This window comes from Dermacentor variabilis, chromosome 2 (genome assembly GCF_050947875.1).
Source record: "Dermacentor variabilis isolate Ectoservices chromosome 2, ASM5094787v1, whole genome shotgun sequence".
In the NCBI taxonomy this organism is placed as follows: Eukaryota; Metazoa; Arthropoda; class Arachnida; order Ixodida; family Ixodidae; genus Dermacentor; species Dermacentor variabilis.
Window position 1 is genome coordinate 15,067,195 of NC_134569.1, and position 27,194 is coordinate 15,094,388.

At 44.3% G+C, this 27,194-nt stretch overlaps 3 protein-coding genes across 6 annotated transcripts in view; 1 reads left to right on the plus strand and 2 right to left on the minus strand.

Annotated features, from left to right (window-relative positions):
• The window catches only part of Cul4 (cullin 4), a 70,505-nt gene extending 51,394 nt beyond the window's left edge, over positions 1-19,111 (minus strand). Inside the window, exons 1-4 of one of the 2 annotated variants that reach the window (XM_075679726.1) lie at positions 18,739-19,111; positions 3,140-3,360; positions 2,607-2,675; positions 2,453-2,526 (exon numbers count right to left, since the gene is read on the minus strand). In XM_075679726.1, the coding sequence (XP_075535841.1) occupies positions 2,453-2,526; positions 2,607-2,675; positions 3,140-3,360; positions 18,739-18,991 (617 nt within the window). In that variant the 5' untranslated portion in view covers positions 18,992-19,111. The remainder of the gene's footprint in view (positions 1-2,452; positions 2,527-2,606; positions 2,676-3,139; positions 3,361-18,738) is intronic. The other variant, XM_075679725.1, reaches the window with a different exon arrangement.
• A 228-nt stretch (positions 19,112-19,339) lies between these two features.
• MED11 (mediator complex subunit 11) lies at positions 19,340-23,926 on the plus strand. The gene is made up of 4 exons (XM_075679727.1): positions 19,340-19,493; positions 19,619-19,700; positions 19,781-19,921; positions 23,122-23,926. Exons 1-4 carry the CDS (start codon positions 19,491-19,493, stop codon positions 23,310-23,312), a joined length of 417 nt encoding a protein of 138 aa, XP_075535842.1. The 5' UTR covers positions 19,340-19,490; the 3' UTR covers positions 23,313-23,926.
• Positions 23,927-24,447: 521 nt separating this feature from the next.
• The window catches only part of mus201 (rad2 superfamily protein mus201), a 50,297-nt gene continuing 47,550 nt past the window's right edge, over positions 24,448-27,194 (minus strand). For all 3 annotated transcript variants that reach the window (XM_075679723.1, XM_075679722.1, XM_075679724.1), the window contains one exon: positions 24,448-25,535. In XM_075679723.1, the coding sequence (XP_075535838.1) occupies positions 25,380-25,535 (156 nt within the window). In that variant the 3' untranslated portion in view covers positions 24,448-25,379. The remainder of the gene's footprint in view (positions 25,536-27,194) is intronic.

Sequence of the window (27,194 nt, forward strand, 5' to 3'; positions counted from 1 at the left end):
CAATTACTTGTGGCATGTGGATTCACATCCTACATATCAATATGCAATGATTAGCTTTCCATAGAACTTTTAGTTTCATTGAACACATATTTATGGGACATGGATGTTTAGCAGCTAGGGTCTCTTGAAAGCAATTTGGGTGTTCCCTTTCATATTGCTTAAGGGTGTACAGCAATGTCAAGTCTTCAGGGCTAAAGAAGAACAAAGAAAGAAAGAAAGAAAGAAAGAAAGAAAGAAAGAAAGAAAGATCGAAAGATCCCTTTTTTCACTCAGGAAGTGACAGTCTACATACACACAGAGCAACAACACACCTAAAGGGTCCCTCACCAGGCCCCAATGTAAATTTTGGTTATACATTCGAAGTAGTAAAATGCCGTGTGGAGATTATTTTGCCAAAACAAATTTTTTATTCGGTTTATTATTGGAGGAGATATAAAAAACTGAATGCCCTGTTACCATATCCCCAGAAGGCGAGTGCAACTGCTCAAAGAGACATACTTCTCAACTAGTACCTGCAAGCAGCGTTCCCTCCCTGCTATCTCTCGTACTGGAGCCGAGGGACCGCATCACGTTCATGAGCCCTGCCTTCATTTTCCCTTCATTCCTTTTTTTTTTTTTTTTTTTTGCTGCGTGGCACACTTTCAGTGGTGGCATTGGCAATTCTGCATTGGATGAGTTACCAAAATCCCTTATCACAGTGAATGATTATATGTAGAGGCATTTGTGCATGTAACCTTGACTCTTTAGCTAAGATCAGAGCTTTCTTGAGAGGGAGGGCGCACGGCAGTTTGAGATTTCAGCAGTTTTCATGGCACACAGCGCCATAATGCTTTGCAGACGTGATCATCAGCGTGAGGTATATACGCTGCACTTTTGTACTTAAAATGACCAAACCTGGTGAGGGGAGCTTAAAGACAGTTCTTCTAAAAGTGCAAGGAATGTGAAGACTTTCTTGCCTAAGAAATATGTTGGATAACTGAAGAAAGTGTCTTTTGAAGACGTGCACAGCTAACTCCAGTTTGTCAAATTTTGTCAACACTAAAATGACAGCTTAACCCTTTGAGGGTCAACGACGTAAAGTTACGGTGCCGCGAACAAGTCCAAAAATGGTTGATGCCGTATATTTACGGTGCCGTCTGTACGTTTAAAAAGCGCGCCAATTTCCAAACTTTTACTTTTCTATCATGTGCTGCCACTATGTGGGAATACAGGGAATTCTTTTCTCGCGCCTCCCTTTCTCGGTTTTTGTTGCAGGGTTTGTTTTAGAGCTAGTTTGCTCCTGCGCGTCTATATACTACTGCTGGCGCATTGATGCGCGGGCGGCAGTTTGGGTTTTGTTCCGCGGGCAGTTTCGGCTTCTTGCGCTTGCAAAACTGATGGCTATCTCATTACTAATCGCTCAAAGGGTGACCGCCTCTTTCTCGCTCGTTTAGTGCTCACAGGGGGTGCGCATAGGAAGGATGCCGCCATGCATGCGTTTCCGTTGCTTCTTTCTTTCATTTTTTTTTTTTGACACTCGCGAAAACTAATTGCCTCTGGTTGGCGATAAGATGAAGATTAGCGGAAGTTTGTCACACGTTGTGCTTTTTTGACGGGCACACAACTACACAGTTTTCTTGAGTGCGTGCACCTAAGCAGTTCGATTATGCTATGGACATAAATATTAGTCTAAGAGCAGGAACATTTGACACTTGTGAAATATTCTCATGTGCGCATTTTCTAAGTCTTATGGGTATAAGAACTCACCAAGTTTTTAATTCATTTAAATTTAAAGTTTGATTCCTTTTGTTATTGTTGTTATTTATGAACTAACAGTACATATATACCAACGCAAAATATTTTTTTCTCACTTTAAGGCCACCCTAGAAAAATTACGGTAAATTTTTTTCGAAATAGGTCCCTAAGAAGAATTGGAATCTGCAATAAAAAAAATCGACCCTGGGCGGTCGTATATGGCGAGAAAAATTGACCCTCAAAGGGTTAAATTAGCAGAAGACGAGGACAGAATAAAGACAAAGGAAGAATACAACTTCAGTAAGTGGGAGGAGTGAACGGGATAAAGAAAAAAATGCATGGATGCCAAACAGAATCTTCAAATGTGACAAGTATTCAACATCTGCATGCATGTGTGCATGTGTAGGCAAGAAGGCCCATACTTTTGTTGCACGAAAATAGATAACTGATCTCATGCCTCACTAATTAATTCTATGGTACAATAAAAATGTGTTAATTTACCCTATGCTTTCCTAGGCTTCCCTGCCTGTTGGCTTCATATAATCGTACTCATCAATACCCTTGTTCCCGTGAGTCTTCTCACTCATGCTGTGTTCAGCTCACTTTCAGCATAATGGCACGGAAAATATAAAGATGATGTGCAAGAGATTGACACAGAAGTCTGACTTGTACTTTACATTGCATGCTCTGCTATCATTTGTGACACCTTATTACTCACCAAATAGAAGCTACTGCAGCATTTTGGAGCACATATGTTCGATCCAGAAACAGAAATATGCTTCGAATCATAATCTGTAAATGTAACAATGAAAAACAGGAACATTCAGAACAGAGCTTTGCAAGTGAATCAAGCAAGAGAAAGAGTAGCTCACCATTTGCTGGCAATGAGACTGCCAGCACGTGTTCATAAGCTTCAAAAACAAATTACTATCAAGAGAATCTGTGCTAAGAAGTCAAGGAAGCTGATACACAACACTGAAACTTTTACAGACATTGGTGAGTGCATATTTGCGCTAAAGGGGCACTGCAACCCATTTCATTGAAGCTATGGAATGTCTCCAGTATTAAACATCCCGACTTCACAAATCTTTTCCAACAAAGTTTTTTTAGCACTACAAGGGCTATTAGCGATGCTGTAGTGAAGGGCTCTGGAATAATTTTCACCGTCTGATATATATTAATGTGTGCCAGAATCTAAGTACACAAGTGCCTTTGCAATCTGACTCCAATAGAATGTGGTTGCTGTGGCTGGGAATCAAACTGCAACCTTGAGGTTGGCGCTAGAATGTCACAGCCAGTTAGCCACAACAGCAAGTACCTTAGTTGCAATGCCGAGTGAAAGTTAGTACGCATCACTGTAACCGATACTGTGGCCCCAGAAAAGAAATAGATATTGTCAAGGATATCTAGAGAAGGTGCTGAGGGCGGAGCGGACATGCTGCTCGCAGAGAGAGCGCAGGTTGTCATATAGCTGTGGGGCCATCTTGTGTGAGCAGAGATTCTCCACCGCCTGGTACAGCTCCTCCTGGGATGTCGAGATGGGCTGCGACTGCTGGATAGCCACCACAGCACCGCGCAGCTGCGCCCACGCCTCATCGGCATACCGTTCAGGCAACTGTGGCCGCTCTGTGCACATACAATGCAAACACTCAGCACCACAGTTTCGCACTAACATTACCAGAATGAAATCTGCCGCATACTCATTCAGCCACTGTCCGAATTATGCATGGTACATGGATATGCCCATAATTTTAAATGCATGTTGCAACCTTTATTATTGCTCTTTTTTAAATTTCGCATTTCCTTACAGCAGCTAAGTGTTCTATTTGCTATTATTTTGTTACAAGATTTCCAATGCATAAACTGGGGCACTTATAGATTTATACATTGCCAAATCGAGAACCAGTTGCAAGAACCACTTGCTATGTATAATGACTTTTTTACTATTTCGGGCAAATTGCTCTCAACTGTACTGGAAAGCATTGACTTGCCAGAAATTGGAGGTTAACTGAAACCATGTGTTGCCATATGATGATACCACAATAAAAATATAATAATCCACAAGAATTTTTGATGCCAGAAGAGCAAAGTTAGGCTAATCAATGTGCTTCTCATCACTCCCAAGGTGACTGAGCAATACAGAAACTTACGACACTAGTGCTACATTTCCTTTTAGCGTATATTATTTAGAAACTCTCTGCTTAGGAACTTGCATATTACAGTGGCTTATGCCATAATAACCACTTAAAGTTCCTATATAAGATTTATAATAAACTGCAATTCATCGTAGTTAAGGCCACACCTCATCACAAATATGCCTACAGATACCCAGATTTCAACATTCAGGAATACTTCCCAAAGACAAATCTATTTAGATTTTCATTCTTTTCAAAAACTCTTATGGAATAAATAGTATTACCTGTGGAAACTGTGAGCTGCAACTCTGCTGACACATTTTACTCTGCTTTATACCAATTGCAATAATGCCAACCTGCTGGAACAGTGGGATTTGAGTGCATAAAGAATAAAGAAATAAAACACAGCTACTACTGAAGAGTACTAGGAAAATGTGACTGACATTGATCACGCATGAAATGTACGTAAGCGGTTTCAATGAGGCCTCAGCTGAGCTATTGCAGCACAGTCATTTAGTAAGCAAGCAATGCTTGTAAGAAGAGTCGGCAGAATTGCTAAAGATCTATAGCAGGGTCTTTCTGTTCTGAAACAGTCTCGTAAAAAGTTTCACCCCAAAAGGTCCATTATTATTTCATCAGGTAACAACAAAACCAAAACTCAAAAATATTTTTTGCCACGTACGTGAACACAGACTTTCCTGGATCAAAAAAATTGCGGAAGACATGTGAGAAGATAAACTTGAGCGCCCTAAAGAAGTCCATTAAGTGTGGGCCTTTGCTTAGAGGTATTTTTTTAGTGCAAAAACCCACGAGGGCAGTTGCCGGCTCAGAACCATTATTTTTAATGAGGGCTAGTTGGTTCGTATTTAGAACTGAGGCTGAACAGCGCGAATAAAACAAGGCCGCGAGGAAATAAATACCACAGACAAGTGCTGACTGTGAACTGCAAGTTTGGATTTTTCCAGCAATTTTATACATTTTCCAGCACAGGCATGCACACAGCAGTCACAAATACCATCTGCAAAATTATATATCATAATCTTTCCTTCAAAAAAGCTATTTCTTTTTCCGACAGCAAGAGATGGAGTGCTTACACATTTATCTCCTTTCTTTCTCATGTAATAAACCTCTATTATTTCCCTTTCCCTCTTACATTTTCCTTTTCCTATGAATTTTGTTCTTTCAAATATGGGAGTGTAGGGACACTTGTTACAATGTCCTGCTAAATGACTTCCCATAGCCATTCTTTAGGTTACTGCTGTGCTAATGAGCTCTGTCATTGAAACACTGTCCCCTTTGCCCTACATAAGTTTTTCCACAGCTCAGTGGTATCTGATAGCTAATGTTGCACCTGCAGTCAGTGAAACAAGATTCCTTCCTCTCGTCACCAGCCTTGCAAGACCCAGCACACGTATGTGTCAACCTCATCGCCATACCTACTTGCCAGTAGCATTCCTTGGGCAACTACCTGAGGAGACGCATCACGCCACCTGAAGTCATAGCCCTTTTTGGTCTCCTAGAACCTTCTTGGGGACACGCAAAAAGGATGTGTAAATGACTGAAGTCTGAAAAAAAAAAAACTTGTTGACCAAAGAAAAGACCCCTGCAAAAAGGACCGAACACTGCACGAATACAAGAGACTTGCCAGGCAATCTACAGAGTTCCTGTGGCAATGCACCAGGATCTCTTTACCGAAGCCGTGCACTAGGATCACCAATACCAACATAGTCACCATGCTTGGAAAGGCTACAATTCCAGATCAACTTAGGAGAACCCTGGAAAAAGGCCCAAAATACAGTTTTGAGCCAAAGCTTACTGCTCCACAGCTCCTAACCATGGGTAGAAGCATAGGAGACAGAGCTGAGGACTGCATTCTAAAGCATGCACAATGTGGAAAATCAGGTACACCACCCATAAAGAAAAGTGTAACAAACCTGAAAAATTATGTGCTTGAAGTACTATAGACAGATAAAGAAGGCGGTGTTGTTGTTCCGCCTACAAACCTAATGAATAAGAAATCCAAGCAAGCTATAATGAAGCATTTCTAAGCTGTTTCTTTCGAACCGAAAAAGCAAAAGAGGGCCGCCCTGAAGCTACTCAAACACTTGCATCTGAACTCGTTATGGCAGCTTGTGAACAAAGCTGAGACAGAGTTTCTTGAAGTTTTCTTCACTTGCAAAACCCACAAGCCTGAATACCCTTTTAGGGTTATTGTGTCCGAGAAGACATCATGGTAGTACCATATAGGAAAAGCTCTACAAGACCATCCGAAGAAGTTGGAGATAAATGACCCTTTTCTGGTAAGAAGTTCCGAAGTTATCTTGGTGATAAATGAAGACCAAGGGACTGCACTAGCCACATTTTCAATAGATGTAGAGGACTAATCTTATTCTGTGCCGCATGATGGTTTGATGTGCGCTGTGCATGAAAGGATAGAAGATCTGGGAGAATGGAATTTTCAGAATTTTGTAGGTGTGAACAGCGACAATTTTAGATTTTTATCTTTATTCAATTGCCATTAATTATAATAGCCAGTTCTACATCCAACGTACCAACATCTGTATAGGGTCAGCCATAGCCCCCTTTGTGTGACATTTTTTTTTATCATTGGTTGACAATGTAATTTCTGCTAAGTTGGTGAGCACACCTGTAACGCAAGTGTTTAAGTACACTGACGACTACTTAACTGTTATGAAGAAAGATATCTGTATGCATTTTCATGACATGGTCGTCGAATAAATTTTGAACATGTTCATCAACTCCTCGGGAGGACTTAAGTTCACGTACGAATTGCCAATTAACAACAGCATTCAGTTTCTCAATATTAATCTCTATTTTTCTTTGAGCACGTATGGTTGGCATATCATCCAAGATCTAAGAAAACTTTGTTGCACTATGACAGCGCACACTCTAAATTGATTAAGAGGGGCATAGCAACCACGTGCATTAAGGCAGCACTAAGTCGTGTGAGCACGAGTCCGAGCAAAGTTTTTAAAATCAGATAGCAAGCTTAAACAACGCAGGTTTTGCCTGTTTTGTCATGACTTCAGTATGCGAAGCCATCTCGCAGAAAGAAAAAAAGAATAAGTTCCGAACCAGCACACAAAGAAAAGAATAAAGACAAGAGACCAGTGCAGGTGGTGCCACACCTGCACAAGTTGTCACACAATCTAAAGAAAGTTTCCTATAGACAAAACGTTAATCTGCTTTTCAGCGCCCCTTACAAGCTTTTCTCGATATGCAATCGTATGAAAATGCTCGAAAGGCCCCTGTGCACCACAAATCATAAATCTAGTTTCACTGATTGCAGGCACAACATTATCTATCAGATACCGATGAGCTGTAGAAAAACTTGCACAGGGCAAATGGGACAGTGCTTCAATGACAGAGCTCATCAGCACGACAGTAACCTAAAGAATGGCTATGGGAGTCATTTAGCATGACATCGTAACAAGTGTCCACGCACTCCCATACTTGAAAAAATGAAATTCATAGGGAAAGGAAACATTTGGAGGACGCTTAAGCTTCGCCTTTAAGAGTGGAACAGAGTAGCATTCAAAGGTCCCCGACTGCTTCTCACGTTTACCGGCAAACTGGAGCTTAAGTAACCGTAATGGTTACCGGGATACACTTGCTGCAAATGCTATGCACGAAGGCGAGCTTAGTGGTGGAACCACGGCCTCTTGCGTGTAGCATGATGCGGCGGAGGCGTGCGCCAGCTGGAGCTATTGCAAGGAACCAGGCGCACAGCTGCGTGGGCCCCAAGACACCTATCACGCTGGCGCGCACAAAATGGTGGACGCCACAGCCGGTCTATGAACACCGTGACTGGTTTGTGTGTGTGAAGCGGTTTCTCTGAGTTTTTTTGTAACAGAATTATGTTTTCTCGTATAGTCAAATTACAATCCGAGAGCTGCAAGTAGTAGTTTACAATTTTTTGATGCATTTTAGCTTGAGAAATTCAATTAGTTCAGTCAATTCCTTGCATCACATGGAAGGCCTGGGTATACATGGTTTGAAAATCTCTTTGCCTAAATGATGTCTGACGTGGGATGCCGACATCTGATTTTCTGCAGCACGGGCTTCTTAACGCTGTCGCGTTAAAAGGTCCGCAGGCAAGGGAAATAATAGAGGCTTATTACATTAGAAAGGAAGGAGATAAATGTGTAAGCGCTTCCTAATAGCTTTTTTAAATGAAAGATTATGATATATACAGATGTATTTGCGACTGCTGTATGTATGCCTATGCTGGAAAATGTATAAAATGGGTGGAAAATTTCAAATACTCTTCCAGTTAGCAGTCAGCGCTTGTCTGTGGTATTTGTTCCTCATGTCCTTGTTTTATTTGCACTGTTCAACCTCAGTTCTACATTGTTTTCTGAATGCGGCACTTGGTAGTTGTAGCTCGGAACTTTCCTTATGAAGGCTCTCCGAACGCTCAGCATTGAGGAGCCTTTTTTGATCCACAGCGCTAGCAACTTGACCAGTCACTTTAAGGAGGGCAATGCAGGAAGTCTTTCAGGTTTTTACATCAACATAAAAGAGTTGTATGACTCCTTGCCACAAGCAAAGTTGTGGCCTTGTCAGAAGGGAAGCCATTGACGTGGCCAGAAGTGTGAAGTTCTAGAATTCATTTGGGATCAGCATTGAGAACTTTATTGAGTTATTGGTGTGCTACCTGCAGTCCACCGTGACCATTTTCAAAAATGAAGTGCTTGTGAAAAAAAAAAAGGGTCTACGCATCGGTTCTTGTCTAGTGCCTGTGCTTAGTGACCTCCTTGTGGGAAATCTGGACAGGTGCCTTGAAGCTGAACATTCTGGGTCCAACATGCATGTTTTTTCCGGTATGTAGATGAGTTTTTAATAGTGTTCAACAAAACAGCTTGTGACCTTGCTTTCCAGGTTAAGACCATATCTGCCATCTCTGCCCGAGTGCTGTTCAATTTTACCCTCACAAGTGAGTTTCCGAAGGATCGAGAGCCTAGGGTTTCTGGACACAAACTGACCTCTTCTCAATGACCATGTGTGCTGGCAATATGCACCATGCCCAGAAAAAGGCCTGCTTTCCTTTAACTCAGCCCACTCGAAACTTGTCAAGCGAGCAAAAGAAATTGCAGCACTTAAAAGCGCCCTTTCAAGTTTGTGTTTCCACAAGGTTGACTAGAGCTTCAGAACTCAAGAAAGAAGTTTAACTGACATGGGATTTCCTGTCCCACTAATACAAGACCTAGCGGAAATGATCCTGAAATCCTTCCGCAAAAGTATGCAACATGGGCGGAATGAATGCGACTGGTCAGGAACAAGTGTAATTCCTTACGTACACATTGTATCTCACAGGATCAAAAAAGTCACTCAGCGAGTAGGAGTTCCTGTTGTTTTTGTTCAGCCCCAGACGAGTTAGGCTGTCTCTGCAGATGTGTGAACCACGAAGGACCCGAAAAGGATGAGTGCACTATCAGGCATACGAGACAGCATGTGAATAGTACCATCATAGTCGTGTATGAGATTCCACTGTCCTGCAAGAAGATGTACATATGCCAAACCAGATGGTGCCTCAATTTTCGCCTTAGAGAACAAAAAAAATTACTGACGATTACGTTACTTCCTAATGCGAAATTTGAGCGCAGCAAATAAGCTGTTTCACCTTTTCGATAGATTGAGGCAAAGAAATCGAGCAACACATGTATGCGCTATCACAGAATTTTTTTTTTATTTTTCACACGTATTCCTTTAACAAAGACTCCACTAGGTAAGCTTCTGCTTCGGCGGCACGCACCTCTAGATTCTGACGGCGACGGCGCTGGGCCTCTGCTCTGGCAGCTCGTTTAGCAGCAGCAGCAGCAGCAGCAGCAGACGGAGGACTTCCATCGGTCGTCTCGCTCATGGCTCAGAAAGAACTGGCAGATAATTTCGCAGTGGCGAACGGCAGCGGCAATTTCGGCTCGGGCGGTGCACATATACAGATCCGCCGCCACCGATCTGGCTCTCTGATTGCCACCGCACAGGGCGAACGGCAGCGGCAATTTCGGCTCGGGCGGTGCACATATACAGATCCGCCGCCACCGATCTGGCTCTCTGATTGCCACCGCACAGGGGTTGCATTGGAGGAGGAGCGAAGAAAGGAATTAAGTTCGAGCCGGCGCTTTGACAACCGGAGACTCGCAGGAAGAGGGGGGAGGGGGGCGGCGTGTACACCCAGCGGCAAACGATGGGGGCAGAAGCGCGCGCAGCAAGCGGACAACACGATAAAGGGAGGAGGGAAGAGATAGCAGCGACTGACTGATGCCGCTGACGCCGATAGTGAGTCAACCCCAGCTGCGGAGTTGGTTTCAGGGACAACGCCGCCGATGCCGACACAAACAATATGATACCCTCGCTTCCGCAGCGCTAAGAACCAGGTCTAGCCGTGGGAAGGTGGTCACGTATTCGTCGACGTGCCGGGGCCTACGTGAAATAACCGGCGCGTCGGCAACTGAAGAGCACCCTATCCGCCACACAAGAACAGGGGAGGGGGGGGGGGACCCTTTCCTCCTCTTTCTGCATGGCGGCGACGGTGTTCTATGCAGTCACGTTATCTTGACTCTCTAGCGGCGTCAGCGGCATCCAGCGGTATCAGTCGGTCGCTGCTAGCGCTGGGGGGATGAAAGGGGGGCGGAGCTGGTTACGAGGCCGACGACAACGCCGACGACGACGCGAAACCCAGGAACGGACGCCAAAGAGCTGCGCTCTAAAAAGAACCTTCGGCAGAAGCAAGGATGCCACTTGGCACTACATTGTGGCAACTGTGCATGCATACCAGACTTTCGCGCATGTAAGGTTATCGGCAGATACCGAAAAGTTTACGTGCAGTTTATAGCCAAAGCACACGCAATTCTCAAAGGCAATGCATGTCTGAGCACAGCAAAAAAGAAATCACATTCTTAGAAAGTGCACCACAGAACGTTCCTGAGGGAAAAACACTTTTCTAAATTCGATGATTTGCCCTTCTACATAAAACATTTCATCAATGACTCTATCGCCTAATGGCCTTTTTGTCAGTTGGTCTAGGAAACTTTTCTACTGCTGCGGTCTTCTCAGGGTCAGGACGGATGCCTTCAGAGCTAATCACATGGCCGAGGAAAAGGAGCTCATGGAAGCCGAGGTGACATTTTTGTGGCTTTATCATCAGCCCTGCTGAACTAATTGCTTTGAGCACAGTCCTTAGTTGTTCCACATGCTGAGCAAAGGTGGTAGAAAAAATCACGACATCGTCAAGATAAACCAGACAGGACTGCCACTTTAACCCGGAGAGCACAGTGTCCATCATCCGCTAAAAGGTGGCAGGTGCGGAACAGAGGCCGAACGGAAGTACCTTGAATTCGTATAGTCCGTCTGGTGTCACGAATGCTGTCTTCTCACGATCCCGTTCGTCCACTTCTATTTGCCATTATCCGCTTTTGAGGTCGAGAGAGGGAAAGAATTTCGCATCCCGCAGTCTATTGAGGGTGTCATCGATCCTCGGAAGTGGATAGACATCCCGCTTTGTGACGACGTTTAGCTTCCGATAATCAACGCAGAAGCGCAAGGTCTGATCCTTTTTCTTTACCAGCACCACAGGCGAAGCCCACGGGCTGGTCGATGGTTGAATTACGTCGTCTTTAAGCATTTCTTCAACTTGTTTGCTGATGATCTCTCTCTCCTTCAGTGACACTCGGTAGGGATGCTGGCAACTAGGTCTCACAGCTTCGTCGACAATGATACGGTGTTTGGCGATGGATGTTCTCTGGACTTTCGATGTCGTTGAGAAACACGAGGCGAATTCTCGTACAAGGTTCTCTATTTGCTGCTTCTGGCTCGGTGATAGTGCTGCTTCGATGTTGACGTATGCAAATATGGAGTCTACGTTGTCAGACTCCAGTAGTGCAGCATCGGAAGAGCTCAAATCCGTAATCTCTTCATAATCGTTGAGGCGGGCAATGACGGTTCCCTTCGCAACATGCTGGACTTCATTTCCAAAATTAGTCAGGAAGACATTTGAACACCCGTCACGCAACTGAACAAGACCCCTTGCCATACAGATCCCTTTTTCGAGTAAGAGTCCAGTGTTACTGTCTGCTATTCCTTCATAGTCACTGAATACGCTGCTTCTTACGGCGACAGCTATGCTGGATCTTGGGGGTATCGTGACGTCGTCGTCTATAATCTGAAGCGCATCGAATTGTTCTTAACACTCAAATGTCGCGATGGCGTGCTTCGTTGAGAACGACACACAGGATTCCTGCAAGTTGATAACTGCACCGTTCGCCTGCAAAAAGTCCATTCCAATAATTAAATCTCTTGAGCACTCTGATAGGACAATGAAACTGGCGACGTATGTAAAGCTGCGTATTCTGATTCTTGAAGTGCACCTGCCCACTGGGTTGATAAGGTGTCCACCGGCGGTTCGAATTTGCGGTCCTCTCCAAGGAGTCAGCACTTTTTTCAGTCTTCTGGCAAGTACTATGCTCATAACGGAATAGTCTGCGCCTGTGTCTACTAAAGCAGTAATTTCACAGCCATCTATAAACACACATAAATCGGAAGCCACGTCACTCTTTTCGCAACTGTTCTCGCATCCGTCGTTATATTTCAGAATCAGCGCTGGAGGCTCCGTTCTTGCGTCGACAGCGGCCTCACCTCCACAGGTCGCCGGTATTAGTTTTCCCGACGTGGGCTTTGGGGGCGTCGCCTTGGGGAGCTGGAGGATGGACGCGGGCTTGGTGATCGATACCTCAGCGGCACTGTTGATCGAGGTTGGTGTTGCTGTGAAGTCTGCGGGCTTTGGCGCGTTGACAAATACTCCTGGATCTCGAAAGGGTGTTCACTGTTTCTTGGGCAAGGAGCGTTTACGGAGAACCCCTGAAGTCCCGCTCTGCGGTATTCGCACATCCTGTAGAGATGACCAGCTTCGCCGCAGTGGTAGCACAGCGGGATTCTATCAGGAGTGCGCCATATGTCAGCGTTCCGGAATCTCGTCTCCAGCGGAGACGGCAAGAACCGAGGTTCGGGTACATGCGCAGTTGCCGTGACGAAAGTACGTCCTGGAGATCCTCTGAGTACCTCGGCGTACGATACCGTCGGCCGTACCGGTGACGACGCTTGCGGCTGTGCTGGCGGGTGCTGTTCGCGGACTGCTTGTCTCACTTCTTCGCGAACCACTTCCGCTAACGAAGAGACCGCTGCGGGGTCGTTGTTCAGCTGTTGCCTCTGGAGCTCTTCTCGAACCACAGACCTTATGAGTTCTCGTAAGACCTCGACGCTGTTCCCGAACATTGCCGACATTGCATCCATAGAGGTGACGTTCATATCGCGGTTGTAGAGTCTCGCACACTGTTGAAGAGTCCTTTCCATAGTTGTTGCCTCAGAGCGGAATTCGGCGACGGTGCGTGGAGGGCTGCGAACCAAACCAGCAAAAAGCTCCTGCTTTACACCGCGCATAAGGTGCCGAAGCTTCTTGTCGTCGCTCATGCTCGGGTCGGCCCGGCGGAATAAGCGGGACATATCTTCGAGATACATTGCCACGCTTTCGTTGTTTCGCTGGCTTCTTGCTTGCAAAGCAGCTTCAGCTCTTTCCCGGCAGTCTGTGCTTGGATACGTGGCCAGCAGCTCCCGTCGGAAGTCATCCCACGACCGGAGGACAGCTTCGTGGTTTTCAAACCACGTTCGCGCACAGTCTTGCAACGCGAAGTAAACGTTGCGGAGCTTCCGGTTTTCGTCCCATCCATTGTAGTCAGCGACGCGCTCGAAGCCTTCCAACCAGTCCTCGGCGTCTTCGAAGGTGTCACCGTGAAAAGGCTCGGGCGTTCGCGGCTGATCAACAACGATGCGGGTTGAGGCTGTCTGGGATGTCATTTCTGTGTTGTCTGCTGCTGCTATTATAGTCTGCTCCGGCAAAAGAAGAAACTCGGGCGGCTCACCACGTAGGCGACGGCTCGTCCGCTGGTGAACAGGCATAAGCTCGTTGGTTCTGAGATGGCGTGGGCTGCTTTCTCCAACTCGAATTGGGCTGGAAATCATTACCCAGCTCCTCCACCAGAATTGTAACGGACAGTTAAGGGAATTCAGATAAAACTATTTATTGTGGGCGAACTTGTGCCCTGGCGGTAAATAAAAAGCACTGCCGCGTTCTAAACGGAAGATCAGGAAGCCCTTCTTCTCTCTCGAGCGACGCTTCACTTCGTCTTCTTCTTGTAGATGCCGACAACGGCCACCTGCGATGCGAGTGCATGCGGCGAAAACACGTGCCATTATTTCGTCATCTTTTCTTCCAATACGCCGTTGTTGTCTTGAGGGGGCGCACGAACCTGCGCGCGTTGTTTAAATGTTTCTGCCTTGTATCAATATGCTCGACGCGTGCAGGGGCTGCCCTGGTTCTATATATTGCATGTATATATTGCAATAAAGATATTGTTAGTCTGCGCAGGTTATCAAGTCTCTGCACTGACATACGGCGCAGAGACTTGGAGGCTGACAAAGAAGCTTGAGAACAAGCTAAGGACAGTGCAAAAAGCAATGGAACGAAGAATGCTAGGCATAACTTTAAGAGACAGAAAGAGAGCAGTTTGGATCAGAGAGCAAATGGGCATAGACAATGTTCTAATAGACATTAAGAGAAAAAAAATGGCACTGGGCAGGTTATGTAATGTGCAGACTAGATAACCGTTGAACCATTCGTGTGACAGAATGGGTACCAAGAGAAGGGAAGCGCAGTAGAGGATGGCAGAAGACTACATGGTGCGACGAAATTAGGAAATTTGCAGGTGCTAGTTGGAATCGGTTGGCGCAGGACAGGGGTAATTGGAGATTGCGGGGAGAGGCCTTCGTCCTGCAGTGGACATGAATAGGCTGATGATGATGATGATGATGAGTCTGCGCATGTGTTGTCCATGTTTTTTTGTCCTCGTCTCATGTACCGTTTCCCCTACCAAATACTCAGGGTGTTCTGCACTCTGTGGTGCTTCAAGAGAGGCGGCCTTGCCTAGCTAGAGTGGCTATGCGACAGCTCAAGACATCTGCCGAAGCCACCTGTTGGGCTCGCAGATTAACACACGTGCACCAGTCTGCTTTAGAACCCTAATCCTGCACCAGTCTTTTGCTATAAACTGATAGGGACTGAGTACAAGAGAGTAGATGATCATGAACTATGTAGATTTATGTATTCTGTTATTATCTTTCATCAAAGTTGTTTTTTCGTCCACATCGATTTCCCTTTTCGTTATTATTTTCACATTTATAGTTTCCCTGTGACTTCCACAGCTTAATTTCAGGCTGGCTTCATGCGGTTGTCACTATGTAACAGCAGCACATCTAACTTACAGTGCAAGATTCTCAACAAAGTATTTTTAGGTTTCAGCTATGCTTAAGCATTACCCTTAAACTTAGTGAAAACAGTCGCATTATCTGTGAGGGAAGCAGCAAGGCCTGCCTAAGCTTGTCAATACATTTTCGTAGTTGTAGGCTTGTGTACTTTGCATTTGTCAGCACTATCACCACAACCTATATCAGGCTATATGGCAGTTTCACTGAGTGAGAAAAAAAAAAAAAGTGAACTTCCATGCTAAAATCTTTAAGTAACAAAAATAATAAATAAAAAAAGAAACAGCCTTTTTATACATGGAATAGCTGCACCCGTACTTCTGGCCCAAATGTTGGCAAAAGAATAATAATATATACATAAAAGGTATGGTTATTACATTAAATATGTGTGCTGTATATAGCTTAGGTACATTTCACAGTTAATGCTATGGTTTGCCACTGCATTTTAGCTAAAGAATCTACCATGTTAGGCATACATTGTGAGGATGAATATGTGGGACATTTTTGGGGTTGCAAAGGAATAAAAAAAGTTAGACCCAACACTGTTGCATAGAAACATGCAGTTCTCTGTCTTCATTGGTCATACTATCCTTTATTCACAATCTACACCACCTTGCTGAATTTTCAGTTCTAAGGAATTGAACATAGTATGAAAAGTATGTTTTACCGAAATTCAAATGTGAACCTGTGCGATATGTGAGGTCATAAGGTACTTTAATTCCTTCAGATACTTACTTTCCTGTACCTTATTTGCCGTTCCTTACAAATTCTAGTGATCATCAGCTAAGAAAGAATTCTTTTTGTATTTTCACAACCTGGCGTGCACACATTTAATGCTCTGCTTTAGGAGCTGCCCTCTATTATACATAGCTGCACACCTGTCTAACTTCCAGCCATAATTTCACACTTTTTAAATGTTAAATTCTGCTGGCAAAGTAATATGGGTGTCCCGTGGGCACTTTCGATTGTGCTTAAGCCCAACTGGAATCTAATTTCTCGACAGCAAGTTGTTCTCTTGCACAAGCTGTGGAAGGAAGCCAATTGAAATGGAGAAATTTTATCCCAATCGGGCTCGACCACAATCTAAAAGTGCCCCGTGTGACCGGGCATTATGTGGTACTTCTGTAACACCCAAAACTAATCACTACATCTATATTTATACCAAAACATGAGAGATGAGAATGCACTACTTCACCTTCCTGTTGCTGCAGCTACTGCATACGAAATGCAAAGCAGGATGTGGCTGCGATGCAGCCATAAATGATCATGCAATACAACTAATAGATGATCATGTTCCAGGACTCTATAGCCGTCACATTTTATAGAAGTGTCCCTCTAACTCAGTTAACAGTAAATTTTTGTACTGCCTTCTTACATTATACACTTCATAAAAATGAGTGATATGTTAATGTAGAGTAATCCTATGCAAAGTGATATAGAATTTCTTTAATATCACAAATCTGAAAAAATGATTTGCACATACTGACAGCTGCATGAAAGTGGATTTGCCAGTTTAGCCATCAAAAATGTTGGCATAAAATGGAGACACTTCCATTTTTCGTCAGATCCATACCAAGTGACACCATGTGACATTTTCTTTCAGCATTATGTTATAAAGATTTGTGCAAATACCATTTTTGGCAAGTATGTGAGGTGCTTGGATCATCAAAACATATTTTTTTGAATGATCAAATAATGCTGGTGCAGAAATGTGTGTGGTCCAAACTCAGTTATTTTTCTTGAACAAATCGTAAGTCTGTCAGATAAAAAAAATATAATTGAATATATAGTCGCAAGTGTGATATATTTTTTAAGCATCACTGTTATGAAAAATCCTAGATATCACATCTATAAATAAAACATTTTTCATGGCTAAAACCTCTCAACAGTTTTCAATCAGTGCAACAAGCTTATGTATGGTCTGTTTGTTTTTCTGTCACAAATCTAAAAAAAAGCTGCATATTTTCTCCCAGATCTAGCCAAACTCCTAAATATTATATTATCAACACTGCTCACAGTGCATCAAACGATCAAAATCGTTTATTATACTTTTTATTGTGCTCTGCATGAGGTTACTACAAGAGCGATAAGACTCAGTGACTTTTCTGTGGCAACTACATGTTATCAGGAGCATAGGCAGACACAGTTGTATGTGCTGCATTCATATAGCTCTAAAAATAACTACAACAGTATTAGAACTTGGGATTGAACACACTGATTTAGACAACCCCAAAGGGGACGAACAGCACACAATGCTTAGTCAGTGTCCTTCGCACTCTTGGGTGCTATTCATATCAACAGCTATGATAATGTCGGGCTTCATGTTTACTACTGCTACAAGGCTAGTTTTCAATTAGTGATATGATGTCTCTGCACTCAATCATGGATTTCTCAAAGTAAGCCCCAATGAACGTTCCTGAGCTCCTTCCCCCCCCCCCGAGTGCTATATATGTAATTAAAAAAAAAAGGCTTTCGAATAGGCAAGTACAGCAATAACTAGGTACTCACACTGATACTTCGCTATACCAGTGCAACGCACAGTACCAGAAATTATATCACAGAAGCCTACTAGTTACCAAACTAGTTCAGGAATCAAATGTGCGGTAATTGCGTCAGCAAAAGCCATCTGAGCAGGCCATGTGTGGACAGACAACACGAAACCTTCAGAATATTATTTACGTTACATATACAAGGAAGTCAAGTACTCAACATCAAAAGCAAACCAGCAAGTGTCATGCAGGTATCACGACGCGCTGGTTAGCGCGCACAACGTGGTGCGATAAACGAAAGATATCCTTTTACTATTTAAAGGGAGTTGTCAATGCGGCATCTGCAACACAAGCGATAAGCATACACGTTGTTTTTATTTACCTTCAACACCACAAGGCAAGTAAAACGACAGGTCACCGCGCCATCAAAGCTCACTTGAATCGCAAGAACATGCAAACGTAGCTCACTGACGGGGTTCTATCGCGAAGGCTACGACGAAGTTTCACTTCCTGCCACACTATTTATCCATCCACAAATATATGCAAAGTATACCTGAAACTGCAGCTCACGTTAGACGCACGTTCTTGCTAGCATGTTGTTAATAAATTTCAACGCCTGCCTACGTTTGTTCTCCCCGTGCCTTTGTGTACACCAAGGGGAATCGCAACTGAAAAGACGCAACATAGGCGTCGCACCACGATTCCCAGCTGACATTTAGCGCGCACTATATTGCAGTAAACTTTTAAAACGAACGGTTGCGTTCCAAAGGTAGCCTTGATTACGCTCATGAAGGGACTTCTGCTGTATGGCGATAGTCCGTAAGCCCGCTGCAACCACTCTGACGAGTGACTGTGGTCGTCGCCCACTGAGGTGACAGTATCATGCAACAGCCACCCAAAGTTAGGGCGACTAAAATAATGCATTTTATACGTAACAATGTCCCTCTTCACTACGCAGAAGTCTCTGAGAAGTGCGAGTCACCGATGCGAAATCAGACGCGCAGGAACCGAGAGGCGCCTGTCGGACAGACAACTTTCGGGCTTACCGAAGTTTTTGATGACCAGCTTTTTGGCTGAGTTGGGCTTGTTGTTTGACATTGGCGAAGCAGTCTTCTTGACGCCATTGGAGCCTGCTAATGCCGAGTACATGACTCTTTTTGTCGTGTCCGTCATCGAAGATGCCCTTTTGCACGGACGCTCCGAGACGGACTGGTTCCCCGACAATTTTCTCCGCCTGAAAACCGACTGGTCGCCTGTGCTCGGTTCGTCACTGGTGATAAACGTGCTTGTGGCTGACATATGCGCACATAGCTCCGTGTTTTCAGCGCTGCATTTATTTATTGCAGGCGGCCGGGCACACGCGAAATTCCACTGCACACATCAAAATAGAAGATTTAAAGATGGCCGACCGAAGACGGGAGCACATGGTTAATCTGCGTAACGCTTCTTGCGCCGTGTAGCCGTCTGCTCACCTTTTGGCTAAAAAGAAATAAACTGTTCCAAATAAGAAATAAAATTGGACCACTTCAAAAATACTTCTAGTGCACGAATGACGACATTGGCACAGACATGTTTGACGATTGATTGGGTTATTATAAAGCAAGACTGTCGTTTGATGGTTGTTAACATCTAGAACGAGATATACGAAGCCGAGACAGGTCCGTGTTCAAGATCAAAGCTAGCGTCAAAGCATATGATCAAAGCCGTGTCAAAGCGGCGTGAATGCTTTTCCTAGCTGCATGGTAAAAGTGAATACACCGGCGTCTGTATCTGTAGAACTTACCACTAAAAATCGACGATGGTAAGTGCTGTATTCATGCTTGTGTTTTAAACGGTCACAACTCTTCAGCGCAATGGCTAGAAACCTTACGCTTACAAGTAGCCGCTTTAGGAGTTGAGTAACATTCGGCGTTTGTCGCTTTGCAGAACTCAATGACAACTCTGAAGATGAAACTCAAGGAACTTGAAGAGATCGAGAAGGAGGTTGCTACGGCCTTGCAGAGCGCAGGTAACTAGCCCTGAAAATTTTGTAATTGCGAGTTACGACCGAGTTAATAGTGACCGGTAGTCTACTCGATCGCATTGCAGGTCAGGCGTGCTTGGAGCTTAGTCGGGAAAAACCGAGCATGAAGCAAGTGGAATCGAATACGTCGAGCTTCCTGACTACGTTGCAGAATGTCGAAGCTGCTCTGACAAAACATATACTTTACCTTACGCAAGTTTCCACTGGTATGTGGTGCAACACCCGTTTCTTCAAAATCCCTCTATTAAAGAGAAGGGCCAATCAAAGGTTATTTTTTAAAAACCCAACCGGCTCCTTCGTCAGGGGCGAGATGGCGTGAGGCGTAGCAGTGTTCGTATGCGTTTTTGGCGCTTTGATAGGCGCGCAGAGACTTTTCGTAGACCTTGTGCGTTAACGGCGGGAAGTGTTCCTGACGAACGATTGATGTTGCCCGGCGTCTTCTGGATGTGCCAAGCTTCCAAAAGGAACCGCCACCAATGGTTGCTCTCTCAAAACGACAACGCCGTCAGGGCTCATCCGGTGATAAAAAAATTAGTGACGTTTGACTTCGGTAACGCGGATTACGCGCAAGCGTATAGACGCCGTGAACATGCACAGCGAGCACCGCGGCGTCTAAGCAAAATGATATATGCCCGAAGGCGAGCTTTCTGGTAGAAACGCGGCCTCTTCCGTGGGCCGATCTTTTGTTATTGCTTCGCACTTTTAATATTTCAGTCTGAGAAGATTTAACATAAAACGCACGTGCTGTCGTTTTGTTTCATGACATTTGTTTGTGGGCTGTCATTCTCAAAATTCCGAAGAATAACTGTGTAAAAATGCAAGTATGAGCAACTTTAGTGCCAGATAGAATGCTTCACGGCTCCAGACAAACACTTCCAATTTGAAGAGCTGGCCAGTTATGCTTGCGTGTAAAATCTCGCAGTGTTCTGCCACAGCACTGCATTCTCTGTTTAGGTGGTGAAGGTCATTCTTGTGTTGACGAATTCTTTCAATGGAATTTTTAATCATGCCAATATACGAAGTGGGGCATTTGGTGCAGGTAATCTTGTACACAACGCCTTGTACCTTTTCGACAGGAAAGCTGTCATTTAGACTAGGGAAGAGGCTACCGATTGTAGAGAGGCTTATGAGTGACGTCAACCCATGCCCCTCGCAGCACACGGGCTAATGTCTCGCTGATGCCTCGAACATATGGTACCGAGACACTGCGCCGTTGCCCAGGTGGTGTGGCAGCTGCCGTCTTCTGATTCTCGTTCCGCCGGAGGGCGCGGTGAATAGATGCCTTTGCACACCCCTTCATCTGAAGGTCATGGATCACCGTGCTTTTTCTTCCTTCTGGAGTTGCAGAGATGAGCAAATTCTTGATGAGGTTTCAGACCACAGAAAACTCGTGGCAGGTGGGGTGATTAGAGTGAAAATATCGTATTGTATGTGTTGGTTTTCCGAATACGGAAAAGGAAAGGTTTCGTCGCTCTCTGTTCACAAGGACATCTAAGAAAGGACATCCTTGCTCGTGAAAAGAGTGGCCGAACTTTTCCTTTTCCATATTCAGGAAGCCAACTCATACAGAACGATATCTTCACTCAAATTCTAATCACCCCACCTGCGACAAGTTTCCTGTAGTCTGAAGCCTCATCAAGAGAGTCAAAAGAATTTGCTCGTCTCCGCACCTCCAGAAGGAAGAGAAAAAAACACAGCAAACTGTGACCTTGGGATGAACAGTTACACAAAGGCACTTATTCACCGCGCCCTCCACTGACGAAATGAGAAAAAAAGGAAGACTGCAGGCTGCCGGCACCACCCATGCAACAGCGCCATGCCTCGATAATATATGTTCAACGCGTCAGCGAGACATTAGCCCGCATGCTGCGGGGGGCAGGCGTTGACGTCGCTCACAAGCTTCTCTACTATTGGTAGCTTCTTCATTCGTCCAAAAGACCACATTCCTGTTGGAAAGGTGCAGGGCATTGTGTACAAGATTACCTGCACCGAATCCGCCAATTAGCATATTGGCATGACTAAAAACTTCACTGAAAGAATTCGTCAACACAAGAATGACCTTCAACACCTAAACAGAAAATGCAGTGCTATGATAGAACACTACAAGTTTTGTGATAACCGGATTAGCCCCAACGGTGCTGTCATCTTGGAGAGAAAACCACTGGTGGCAGTTCCTTTTGGAGTCCTGCCGCACCCAGAAAACTCCTGGTAACATCAGTCTTCCGTCAGGAACACTTCCTGCCGTTTATGCTCAAGGTCTACGAAACAAGTCTGCGCGCCTGCCAAAGCACCAAAAACTCATATAAACACTGCTACGCCTCATGCCATTTCACCCCTGAGGAAGGAGCCAGTCGGGCTCTGAAACGTCAGGTATTTAAAAATTAAATTTGGTTGGAGTTTTACTTCTCTTTAATACAGTTGTCCCCAACCAGGCAGATATCTGCTGCATGTTTACCTTTTACTCTCTCTGTGAGTGCACTTTCCTTTACTAACCGCGACAAGCCTAATTTTGCCGTCGCCAGCAATTTAACCGCAGCTGCACCGTAGCCTTGGCAATGCATCACATGACTCGTCACGGCGAGCTCTGCCGCCGCCGCCGGCTTGGCGCATGCGCTTTCCGCAGCTGGGTCGCCACCTGGCTAAGAGGAGCACCATGCTCGTCTAGTCAGTGCGAGCTTGGCCATGGATGAGAGCGAGGCCAGGCCGTCTTCTGTGAGCGTTGTGCGGGAGGCTTTGAGCCATCGTCGCCAAGCAGTGTCTGACCATCCCGCGGATATCGCCCGGCAAGCTGCTTCACTGGAGAGGGTCCGGAATGCAACAGGCGTCGCACCGTCAAGATCAATGTAGTGACTGCGTTGGCGCCCTGTCCCTTTGTGTTTCGACACTGTGCAAGTTCCCGGCGTCTCTTGGCATGTCTAGCACTTGTGCTTTCTCTGTGGCACAACAGGTGTCGCACCGTCGAATGATGCTTGTCTACCCAAGCCTAATCACAGTCATGCATAGCCACAGGCCCAGGCGCAGTCATCATACCTGGCTTAACGATGATTGTATACCTAAGTATAATTACAGCGAAATCAAAGGTTATCAAAGTGAAATCAAGGCTTAACTAGGCTAAACCAAGCTTTCACTTTGCATATCCAGGGTTATCTGAGCTAAGCCGTAGCCAACTTTTTTGTATTCCATGTGTTGTGGTAAGGAGGCATTAATATTTATTTTGGGCTATGGCACTGTAGCCTCATGTAGTCGGCTGTAATGCGTTCACGCTAGCATGCCTAAACAATGTTGCGTTTAATATAATAGGCGTTGCTGGCTGCTTTAACCTGTTTCAATTAACCTGAAAGGTCAGTGAAGTAGTTACTGTCATGAACGTTACCCTGCAATGAATTGCATCTGTCTTCCTTTACAGTGCAGCCACATGAAGGCTCAAGCTATGCAGCACAGAAAGTATTTCACATGGCTCTTCATCGACTCGAGCATGCCCGTTCACGCATGAACGAACTAGAACGCCTGCGCCACCAGCAACAGCAGGACCAGCCACAACAGCAGCCTCCGATTCAACAACAAATGCAACAGCCTCAACAGGAGCAAGATTCCTGAAAACTAGGCGGAAGTGCGTGCATATGTGCCTTGTGGTGGTGCTGGCTTTCCTTCATTGTGAAGAGGTTGTGTTTATGTGCATGAAGCTTCAGCAGAAGTGACCTATGTTGTTGTACACATGGGGGTAGTGCGAAAAGTAGCATTCTACAATTAGGATTTGTACATATGGAAAAACGAACACTCGTGATATGCAGGCCACCTAGTTGATATTTAAGCCTCACTTATATACAGCATTCAGTTCATCATACTCCTTTTTGAAGCTTAATATGTGTTTTGGTGAGGGCTCTTCAGCCCTCATTTATTTAAGCTTTTATTTAACCAAACAATACAAGAAGTTGCGTGACACGAATATCCATGTTAATTTAGCACACACAATAAGATGCTGTCCAAAGCTTGTTTCATTATACTTCACAGCCTATTTGAAAGAAGTGAAAGAAACGCAATTAACTGAGGGAAGTTTCTGCTGCACACAGATTGGAAGAAGTTCTTCATTGTACAGTATGAAAGCACACTAAGATGTACAAAAGTTTGCGTAGAACTGCCTTTATTGTCATTAATTACCCGCTGTGCCAAAGTATTGAAGATGATCAAAATAAAAGCATTCAGTGTCTTTACATATGTCTGCTGTGAGAAATCTGATCTGTGCCCATTGGGCTTGATAATCAAAGGCTCAATACTATTCCATTTTGAAAGCCTTGCTGAGGCACTTGATGTACCACACCAAAAAAGTTCGTTGTGTTTTGAAGCACATGTAACATGCAAAATCTTAATCGGCACAGTTCATCATAAAAGCATTTGTAAGTTCGAGCAAAGAATTTTCATTACAAGCCTTACAAGCTGTGGTTCTGATCAGCCAACAAAAGTTAAGGCACCATTCTATACAAATGATGTGCATGACAAATTGAGGTATATCAATGTGCAAAGCAGCCTTTGGGCAACACTTTTTTTTAATGCATGTAACTTAAAACACATGATATGCATGTGGTGCAGCTGTTGAATCGAACTGAAAGCAGGGTCTTTGAAAAAGTGTTTGTGTGCTAACTGATTACGCAACTGGGCAGAGCAGCAGTAATACACACTATTGCTGTTTCAAAGCTCCATGGATGGGACAGTGTCTTATCACAGTTCAGCAGGCTCTGTTTCTGCTTGTTTATTACTGAACACTTGATGTAGACATGCATTTTCACCACTTCATTTTGGAAACATGCTTACTATCACTTGCTTCAAATGAAAATAAAGATAGCACATTAAAGATAATGTATTCTGAAACTAATTTATCATTATTTTTGCAATGGCTTACTTTCAGTAAATGAGGTATTCACCTATTCAGTAATTAAACATGATATGCTCACCTTAGGGCGCATGCTGCAGTTACAGAATCAAACATGGTAGTTAGCTGGCATGTATATGTACTACCATGTTTTCCAAAGACAAATTGAGTTGTGAGTCAGCACTGGTTTGTTAACTTGACTGTGATCGCAATCTAGTAATGAACAACTGCAAACTTTCTTTCAGTTTTGCAGAATTGAAGCCTGTTTGCTGAGAACACATCAACTTGTCCCCAAACTCTACACAAAATGCACCAGTGCTCTACTTTTTCCCACAATGTGTGATGGATATACCATTTGGGCAAAATACAAACTGAAATGCCAATGGCATCTCTTTGTTAGCTTTAAGAGAAATATCTTGAAACCAGTGTTGGTTTCAGGATTCCCAGTAATTGTACACATGCCTTGAGGGCTGATCGGCTTGTATTCTGCAACTGCAATGTGTGCCCTAACGTAATGAAGCATTAATTGACAAATTAAGTTAACTAGTGAGAAACAATTTACTGGTGTATATACTCCTGTGAACATTGTGCTGCCAAAAAGTTCATTATTTCCACTGCACTGCCTTCAAATACTTATCCCACACAAAGCAAATGGTATGCGACTACAGCGTCAGATGAAAATGTACTGAGCTGTTCTTTCAGTTTTAGTAATGTAGGAGGCATGTTGAATTCCCTGTGCACCAGTCAATGTTGCACCATTGTCTTGCTTGAACAAGAATGTATCCTTTCTGTTCCTGTTAGCTTGAATCGCTATCCTCGGAAAGCTGTGGCCCTTCGATCTTTGCCCTTTTCACTGGCGCCAGCTTGCCCATGGCCTTAGTAAGCCGTTTGCTCGGGAACAGCTTGGGTTTGGGTGGTGCCTGGCAAGCCTCCAGGTATTGGTCCATACGAGTCTACAGCAGTGCAAGAAAGGATGTGGCAGTGTTAATGGCACTAAAATTAACAAAAAAATTTTTTTTCGAAATGAACCTGCTATTATGCACTCCCTCGAGCATGAAAGGGAGGAACACTCAAACTTCTTTGAAGAAGCCGCAATGGCAAAACATGCATGCAAGTGTCCTATGACAATAAATGTTTAATGGAAAAGGTAGTTCTTGATGCTTTTAAGTGCCATTCCCAACTATAGCTTGGCATTTCTCTATGGTTCCTGTGGCTATAATTATCTCAATTAACACCAAGGAGTGTTACCGACATGACAATCAGTACACACAACAATAGGCACACCATGTTAACCAGGGAATGCGTGTGTTGACAGATGTGTAAGTTATGAATGTGATCAACATGCAAGGCACGCAAAAAAAGTGATCTCTTCAAATGTCAGTGACAAATTATGTACCCCCTTTTCACTGTCCTTTACATTTTGAGTAACAAGGCGCTAGGCCGAATACATTTAAAAAAAAACTTTTTTAATCAGGCAAACACTGAAAAAAGCCACCAAATGTTCCAGATACTGTGGAGCTATTACCATTCCCTCTGCTTAATATAGAGGGGTGCAATCATGCAAACAGCTCGCTTTCAACGTTTGGTGTGGCTCCAACATCACAAAGTAGGCTGCCTGTAAAATTTGCAAGAACGGGAGGGAGAGCACTAACAAACGAGTGCAGCCCTGTTGGACTGGAATGTCAACCGGGAACGATACATTAACAGAATGTTTCCGGAGCTTAAAAAACTAAAAATTGTATAACGAAATCTCTCTTTTGCTTTTGCAACATATATTCTGTGCAGAATAAGTTATGCATGAAAGTTAAAACAATTTAATAGACTCGTTTTTCTTTAGCCACTAGGTGGTACCACATGTGCACATCGTCATTGGTCGTCTGCTAATGTATGTTTACACTTTGTCCGCTCTTTCATGTCGTCGCATAAGGACAATCACTTGGGCCTCTGCGCATCTCAACACCAGCCTGCTTGTCCCTTTTATGAAATAACAGCCACATCTGGTGAAAGCGGAGCTTGGCTGGGCTCAGTCCTTAGGGCAAGCACACGCGCAGAATACAGCAGTGGCATGAAAAAGCTGTCTTATTGCTGGCCTTGCTGTTGGTTGTGAAAATGCTGCAACTGGCCTACCACTGTTATATCAGCTTGGCCACTTCGTGTATGGCATCGCTAACCAATGACCTTCACATTGATAATGTCAGGTTGTGTTGGAGGTGGAACTTATTCCCAGAAAGACGTACAACACTTCGATCACAATGACAGCAACTAGCATTAACATGTCATCGAATTGAACGAAAAGCACTGGAGTCTGCTCACTTATGCATTCGTGCATCATCGAATCTTCCAGGTGTGCTCCTGGCGACAAGGTTAATTCTAGAATGTAACACAATCATCTAGCAGAACTTTTTGTTGGGCTAGTTGGTGCATATTACTGAAGTACTATAGCGCCAAACAGACAACACAAGAAGAAGAGACACGGACGAGCGCTTTCCGTGTCTCTTCTTCTTATGTCGTCTGTTTGGCGCTATAGTACTTTAACAATCATCTACTAGCACGCCTACAAATTGATACACAATGGGCCCGCCTTTCAGAAAAACTATGGTACTGCTACGTTC